The sequence below is a fragment of the Pterocles gutturalis genome, unplaced genomic scaffold (assembly GCF_000699245.1).
Source record: "Pterocles gutturalis isolate BGI_N339 unplaced genomic scaffold, ASM69924v1 scaffold1737, whole genome shotgun sequence".
In the NCBI taxonomy this organism is placed as follows: Eukaryota; Metazoa; Chordata; class Aves; order Pterocliformes; family Pteroclidae; genus Pterocles; species Pterocles gutturalis.
This window is the reverse complement of record NW_010107600.1, coordinates 68,261-76,468: the sequence shown is the minus strand read 5'-3', so window position 1 is coordinate 76,468 and position 8,208 is coordinate 68,261. Positions and strand designations below refer to the sequence as shown.

The window sequence follows — 8,208 nt, the reverse complement described above, 5'->3', positions numbered from 1 at the left end:
GGCTGTGGCTACTACTACTACCCGCTGCCTCCCGGTGCTGAATACTGTGACTACAATAAGCAGCCTGCCTGGGGTAAGAGCAAAAAACTGCTGTCGTGTCCTTGTCAGAAGGGAACAGCTTCCTACAACAGTCACTGGTGACATGACTCCTTAGCTTACTGCCCTTCTCCTTTGTGACATTTCCTGCTGTAATTATTTCCTCACATCACCGACTCCAGCCTGATGGCAGACACCCTTCATGTCTGCATGGGCATCAAGTCAGTGCATAAAAAACCTTGAGCCTGGTCTCTCTGAGGGAGGGCTGTGTGCTTGGGAAGGCCAAGTGAGGGCAGAGGTTTTGGCAGCCTTCCATTTCCTGAGGAAGCGTCTGAGTATGTTCTTCCCGTTTCTTTCACCAGGTCACTGCTTCTACCAGCTGTACAGCAGGCTCAGGAATCATCACCTGAATTGTTTTGACCAGTGCCCCAAGCCTTGCCGGTAGGTCACAAAAATAGAGCACAACAAATGCCAGCTTGCAGGGGAAAGTTACACCAGTGGAAATGTAGGCAACTTAGTGAAAAAGTTATGGACCAGCTGGCTGACTGAATTTGGGCGTTTTCTGAAACAGAGATTTCAGTTTGATGTTTAAACCCAAATGCTAAAAATGGAAAAAGATTACAGCATAAGACAAATTAAATAAGAACCTCGTGTGGGCATGCCAGCAGAGAGGGGAAATTGTTTTAATCACACTGAAATATTTTATTAAGCCCAAACCAAATTCTTTGTGTAATTTTTCAACCTATATTACTTTTCTTTGTTCACCTTTTTCATTGTAGGTCAATTCCAAAAAGGAAAGACATAATTTTAAATCTAAATATCAAATATTTTGATTTTAAATGTATCAAAGAAAAGTTGTGAGGATTTTGAAACCCTTCTACTTTTCCTCCTGACCGGAACAGCTTTCAGGCAACCTCTGGTTTTATTTCCTAAGCTGACTTGCAAAGCTTTCTCTGAGGTTCTCAAGAGCTGTCCCCAGAACTTATGCTCTGGGCAAGTAGTTAGCATTGTTAAACTCCTTCATGTGTTCGCTTTTAAACGCCAAGAGCCATAGTGATCATAATCTCCATTTTTATCTTATCAGGGAATCTCTGTACAAGGTGTCTGCTGGGACAGCTAAATGGCCGTCGGCGAAGTCTCAGGTAGTCCATACAGACAGCGGCTGTGTTTAGCGGGGATACTACACTTACTGTGGCTGTTGGAACATTTAAGTTAAGGGTGGAAACAATGACTCAGGGAGCAGCAATGGAAGTGGCAAGGAAAGCAAACTGGTCCAAAACCTGAGCCCAAGGGAATGACCCTGTAGTCACAGCTGGAGAGGTACATTCAGTTCCAGCTCTAATCCAAACTTCCTTGTGACCTTAAGCAATTCACTGCCTTAGTTCCCACCTACAAAATGGTGTTAATGATTTTCTGCTTCCAGTGGGTGTTGTGGTGTAACGACTCACTCATTACTGTGTGTGAGGTGCTGCAGGGCTGCAGTGGAAATCCGTGAGTCAGTAGGTGACCTCCTGCCATTTCTCATGTTCTAATGTTCAATGGGAATTCATGACCAGGTAATTAATTCATGTGAAATAGGTGATAATGAAGATGTAAATACAAGCAATACATTTTAAAAGAGGAAATTATTTGGTAGGGTGCCATTAAGGGCAGAATTTTAGAACCAGAATAAAAACACCTAAAATATCAGTGTGTATTTCCTCGCTATTCTGGCACATACAGCTACTACTCGAAGCTATCACTATGTTATAAACCAGTTATCATTCACAACAGCCATTTTATTGCTGATGAAATCTACACTTACAAAATATCAAACAGACTCAGAAGAGAGGACCACCAGTAACATTCGTATTCTCTCCTGCAGGACTGGGTCCGCCAAGCTCTAAGGCACCAGAATGGATACAACTCCACCAGCAACAGGTTAGTCACTGCGAGAAGGTACTCCTCTTAAAACTACAGATTAACTCTTCATCCTTGCAGAATTTGTAGATGAGAGAAAAATGTACAAGGTTATCCAACACATGTCCCATCTTTCCCCACCACACTGTAAGGCAGTCACTCTGTAACCTTTCTCCAAGCTCATGTTAAACACTCTCAGGAGGAAAGCTTGAGTAAGGGGTGAAACCACACCAGCGATCAGTGTGTAAAATCCCGACCAGAATGCCAGCAGTACCTTCCACCAGGTGAATGACGTGTGGCCGTCCCACCGTTGCTAACTGCTCCCTTTCTCCGATACAGGAAGGATATCGCCAAGGTGACCATCTTCTATCAGCAGCTGAACTACAAGTCCGTGAACGAGTCTCCTTTACTCTCAGTAGGTCGCACTACATCAGCTCAAAACATTCTTACCTGTCACTAGTGATGGTGTGCCGTGTATGGTGGGGGGGGAGGATTATTTACAGCCCCCAAGATGGGGGGGGATCATTCTTCTTAAGGAAGAGACTTGAAAATTTCACATTTTGCACAGTCGCACAAAGTGACTCCCCCAATGGCAGGCGGTTAACCGACTTGCTGGCGATATGCCCTCATTGCATGTTCCCAGCGCTCTGCTGTGTTTGATAAACACAACCCTTTGATTCTTTCCACAGGAGAACCTGCTCCTGTCCAGCATGGGAAGCCAGTGGAGCCTCTGGTTCGGATCCTCGGTGTTGTCTGTAGTGGAAATGTTTGAGCTGCTTATCGACACGCTGGTCTTGTCTCTCCTCTTCTGCTACCAACGGTTCAGGTCAAAGAAGACGTTGAAAGTAGCTCACACTCCTACCGTCCCCAGTGTGAGCCTGACCCTAGAAAACTACCGAGTTGTGCAAGAAGCTGGAAAAGGTGATGATTCCGCTCAGACTCACCTTTCCGGAGCGCCTATTGCCACGGCCAGCAGCGACCTGCCCCTTCCCCCGCTCTCCGGCAGGGTGGAAACTCCGGAGCTTTGCCCGGGTGTGGTGCTGAATGGGTTTAGATACACAAAAGACAGCTCCTTGGAAGGGGAATGGAAGAGCTGAGGATGTGGTTGTGTGCACAGAGAAGTGGGAGACTCGAAGCTCCCACTTGCTGTTGGAAAGGTTGTGAACAGAAATGTTCTGGGATCCCCGGAGCACCTACCCACCGCACCGCTGAGCTTGGCCATCAAACCAGCCGTGTGGCCAGGGTTCAGGCACCATGCCACCTTCTGTTCGTCCCAGTGGGTATCTGGGGAGGGGGGATCTGGACTGTGCTCTCTGGGACAGCCGTCGAGTCCTCATAAAAGGACAGTGTTGTCTTGAGGATGGCAGAGCAGGTAATACCTCTGATTGCAGCTCTGCCTCCCAGACACCGATCTGCCCTTAACCCCTTCCCGTGGCGTTCTGAGGACAACAGACAGAAAGCCGCTGCTGAGATGCTTTCAGACCTAACCCAGGGTATGTCAAACAAGACTCGCTGTCTTAAAGGAAAGAGAAGAAATGGGTTGATAACTTTTTTATGTCACGGATGAAGCATCGGATTTATTTCGAAGATTAAACAATGCTGCATTTTTGTTGCAGTCCGTTTATAAAGAGAGATGTTTTAATGTTAATATTTGACAGTAACTTATGTGTACATAAAATGACACGTTTATTTTTGATGAGGATGTTTGCACAGGAGCATTTTACTCTGTTACAATCGTGTTTATGACAGTCTGTAGAAAACAAGAGTTAACAAGAAATCAATGAGCTTTGTTTTGTAACTTTTTTAAATATTAAAATGCTCTGAATACAGACTGAGACTGGGGGTTTGGTTTGACTTTGTTTTGCCTTCAGCTGGTATTTGAGGTTGTTGCTGCCTAATCGTTATTTCTAAGTGTTGGCTCTGGAAAAGTCTTTTTCAAAATGCCCAAACCTCACTTGCAGAAGACTAAATGCATAGAGCCAAATAATTAGAACAGTTTTGGTTCCAGACACAGAGACGGGATCCTCATAGCCGTCAGTTTGCTGCTGCCATCATCGGAGCCAAGCACCAAGATGCTTTTGAAAGTCTCAATTTTTGCTTGAGAACCTTTGAAGAGTCTGGACACCCATCTGTTCGCGGGGGTGTGCTTCAGTTTGTACCTGTGCAGAGCCAGAGGGAGATGCCTCGGCAGCACGGTGCGCGAGTGCGGAGGGGTGTCTGGCGGTAGCACAGGGACACAAGGCGGGTGTGGGGGTCACTACGGGAGAGGGACATGGGGAAAATCTGCTTCACACCTGCTTGTGCCACCTTTAGGAGAATCAAATAATGGATTCCAAGCTGGTGGAAGCATCAGTAATGGGTATCCAGCGTGAAGGTACTCAGAGCAATCTTCTCCGAGGGTGTGGACTCATTTTCAGCTTAGCAGCTGCCTCTCTGTTAGAGAACATTCCTGTAGCCTGCTGCAGCTGAGCAACCAGCCACACCAATTCTTCAGCAGGGTCTGTGAGATCACCACGGAAATATCTGTCCTATTTGGAGCTCCTTATGTCTGTGCATTTCTAGTGTGGAACAAAAATTGAGGCATGAATGGGAGTCACTGTTAGAATCCCACAGCAACGCCAGGGAAAAGTGTAAATCCGGAGTCACAGCTCTCTATTCTAGCTGCCCGGGTGTTGTTCAGATGGAAAGCTCCTACGACAGCCGTCGCTGTCACAGATATTAAAGCTGAGCAGCAGGAAATGCAGCGGCTGTTCCAAGTCCCTTTCCTGCTGCGAGCTGCACGGCAGCGGGCTGAGATGTCTGTTCAGCTGCTGCGTGGCCGGTGTTGTCCTGGGGCTCTGTTCGGCTGCCATGTGGCCGGTGTTGTGCTGGGGCTCTGTTCAGCTGCCGCGTGGCCGGTGTTGTCCTGGGGCTCTGTTCAGCTCCCACGTGGCCGGTGTTGTCCTGGGGCTCTATTTGGTTGCCGCGTGGCCGGTGTTGTGCTGGGGCTCTGTTTGGTTGCCACGTGGCCGGTGTTGTGCTGGGGCTCTGTTCAGCTCCAGCGTGGCCAGCGTGCTTCGTTAACAGCGCTAAGGAATTAGAGTGCGTCTTAATCAGATCAAAGAGAAGGGCTACCGAGAGGGTTAGAATCCTGGGGCTCCTTGGGAGAAAAGCTCATCTAGCTTCCTCTTTCCAAGCCATAAATCTGCACCGGATAAATTTCATATTTTAACCCTTCTCATACTAAAGTGCTTCACTGGCTTGTAAAGATTGAGAATCAGAAAGAGGAAATGTGTGTGAATTTAAAAAAAAAATCCTGTCTTTATTCTCGGTTCATAGATACTGTTTGCATGGGAGATTTTTTCACTCCCACCTTTTCAAAAAAATACATTTCTTCTGCCATAAGATATATTACATTTCAGCACGTCGTCGTTCATACAGATCATTCAACAATGCACTTGACTATGTCGTGGTGCCTATACCTGTATAGCCCACACATAACCTTTTATTATTGTTGATAACTGCGCTATACAATAATAAAAATTACAAATAATGATACTGAAAGCCGTGCCTTGGAGAAGAGTACAACTCTCCTAACCGGGGGATGCAGGAGCTGGCGCACCCCCGAGGGAAGGAGCTCGGTTCTGTTCCCGGCATCGCTGGTGAAGTCTCCGTGGAACCGGTCTGAACCCTCCTGCTCCGCGTTAAACCAAACGCCTCATGGCACTCGGTGGTGGAGGCATCTCAAGGGCTGAGTCACGCAGCAAAATGACGTGTTTGGCCAAAGGTTTTGCAGGGGACTGGTCAGGACTGGGACCGCGATGGCTTGTGCTGTGTCCTCGGAGGGGACAGGGGGTCTGCATGCGGGGGGCTTCGTGCCATTGGGAATCGTGTCCTGTCACCATTGTGGGAGTCGGGGCACGGCGGCGGCCGCTGCGGGCTGTCCATGAGCCGAGCCGTCCGGCTCCAGTGCCACCGGCACAAAGCAGCATCACTAATCCTGCGGCATTCCCTCCTCCGCAGTTCTCCGAGCACTCCAGACGCGGTCTCCTGCCGACGCGGGGGCAGAGGTGCTGGTGTTCGCCTGCACCCAGACAGGGGAGATTTTCCCAGAAATAGCCACGTGGAAAGGGCCCGGAGAGCTTGAAAGCTCAGCTTCCCTCATTTTAACCGGCATTCAGGTGCTGCGAGGGATGGATGGAGCCTCAGCCTGCAGCCTGAACGCAACCTGGTCCAGGGTCACCCCTGGAAGGGCTGGAGTCACCCTGGCCAGGGCACAGACGGTGACACCAGGGAGGACACAGGTTTCTAGGAGCACGTCTGAGCAGCGAACATCCTCCTCCCGCAGCTGGAGCTCTGGCAGCAGGTCCCGGCGCGGGGAGCGGGGGTTTATCTGCAGGAGTGGCTGAAGTGGAGGCTCCGCCGCTTGAGTTTCTCGGGGTCGTTGGAAGCCATGTGGGAGAACTCCCGGAAGATGTCCAGGTAGGTGGCATCTCCTGCAAAAACACACAGGGAGAGGCGTTAGTCCCCACAGCTTTGCTTTGCCTTGTTTTGATATTTCCCACCCGTGGAGATCGCGGTGCATCAGGCCACTGCCGCTCAGAACCGGGGACTTTCGTCTGGATGTGGGACAGCTCTACGGGTGGAACGGGGACAGAGCCCGGCTCTGCCTCTGAGGGTTCTGCTTTGGCTTCCCTTGCTTTCTTAACAAGAACAGGGTTATTCCTGAGCTTGCACATGTGCCCATGCTCTCAGGACTCGCTTCACAAGCAGACTGGCGACAATTCCTCCCTTTTAAGATTATCAGTACTTTTTTTTCCAAAGCCCAAGAGACAGTAGAGAGACAAAATTTTAAGACTTGAAGGAGGGAGCGAGTCTGGAAGCTGCGTGCCCTGAAACACAAAGGGCTTTCACGGTGCCACTCGTCAGGAACACGGGGCTTGGCATCGATTTGCTGGAGCCAGGGCTCAGCCGGGAACAGAGAGAAGGTGATTTCCCAGTTGTCTGGCTCCTCTTCTGGCAGCCAGACTTCTCAGAGCTCGTTGTGGCAGGTAGAACATCAGTCCACCTGTGCCGGAGCAAAAAACCAACCCACTGATAAGAACAATTCTCCGTGAGAGCTGACTCACAGCCCCGCTCGAAGGGAAGGCACAGAGTTCAGGTGTCCCAGCAGCGGGTCCGTGATAGCATCTCCCTCCGTGCAGGGATGGTTTCGGACTCACGCTGCGATTCTAGAGATAATGAGGCACCCGGATCCCATTAAGGATGTCTCTCCTTGTACGATTGCTGCTCGATGTTCCAGGGCAATTGCTGCTGAGCTCATTGGTACCTGAAGTCCTGTCGCCGCAGGGGAAGAGATAAGTGAAGGATCCCAGGTGTTGGCCTCTGCAGGTGCAGCTTTAGTGTTTCATAGACAGCTCCTGGGCCCTTCGTCTGCCAGAAGCCGTGTCCTGGAGAGTCCCCGGGGGCAGATCCACGGCTGCCATGAGCCACGTAGCTCCGAGGAACATCATCTGCAGGGCTGAGGGAAGAGAAAAGCCGACGCAGATCCGCGCCTCCACAAAGCCCAGCCGACAGCAGGATCCAGCGTGACTCCGTATCGCCTCCCAAACTGGAGGGATCGGTCTGGTGTTCGCGTGTCCAGCCGGCTGGGGGTGCGCAGGGAGGGTTGGCAGCTTCCCCTCGCTGCCGGGCAGCTCCCTGCCCCAGGGCATCCTCCCAGAGCATTCCCCCAGTGATGCTGCAGGACTGGTCCCTCTGGGAACCTTCTGTCTCCTCCCACCCCCGCTCACAGGTGAGCACAAATTATCTCATGATACAAAGAGTGTCCAACCCCAAAGGTCTCCAGAACAAGAGTCCTCAGCATCGTCCCCGTGCAGGTGGCAAGGCAGCCTTTGGTCAGGAGCTGGTGATTTTCAGGCACAGCAAGGCTCAGGAAATGTCTGTGCCTGCTGCAATATCCTTTTGACCGATTAGTGGCTCATCGGGTGATTCTGCCCTGCACCCGCCAGACCCCCTCCCCTCCACGGCCCCGCCGGGACCTCCGCTGTCACCCCCCGTGCGCATCACCCCGCCTCCCAGCCCCTCCACCCGCTCCCCGCCACCGCTCCCTTCCCACCTCCCCTGAATAACTGTCCTCCCTCTCTGGGAGCAGACCACCCCCCAGCCTCACGCCGTACAGAGAACAGGTTATTTATTCTATGGGACAAGACTCGTCCCCACAGGGTTTGTCTGGAACGAGTCTGCTGCTGATGGTGTCACAGAGCCACTCATAGGCAGGGGGACAGAGAAGGG

At 50.9% G+C, this 8,208-nt stretch overlaps 1 protein-coding gene across 1 annotated transcript in view; it reads left to right on the top strand.

Annotated features, from left to right (window-relative positions):
• The window catches only part of SCNN1D (sodium channel, non-voltage-gated 1, delta subunit), an 8,510-nt gene extending 5,478 nt beyond the window's left edge, over positions 1-3,032 (top strand). The window contains 6 exon segments of the mRNA XM_010088144.1: positions 1-73; positions 399-477; positions 1,121-1,178; positions 1,901-1,956; positions 2,275-2,350; positions 2,625-3,032. The exon segment at positions 1-73 is cut by the window's left edge and continues 26 nt beyond it. Coding sequence (XP_010086446.1) covers positions 1-73; positions 399-477; positions 1,121-1,178; positions 1,901-1,956; positions 2,275-2,350; positions 2,625-3,032 — 750 coding nt within the window.
• The last annotated feature ends 5,176 nt before the right edge of the window (positions 3,033-8,208 follow it).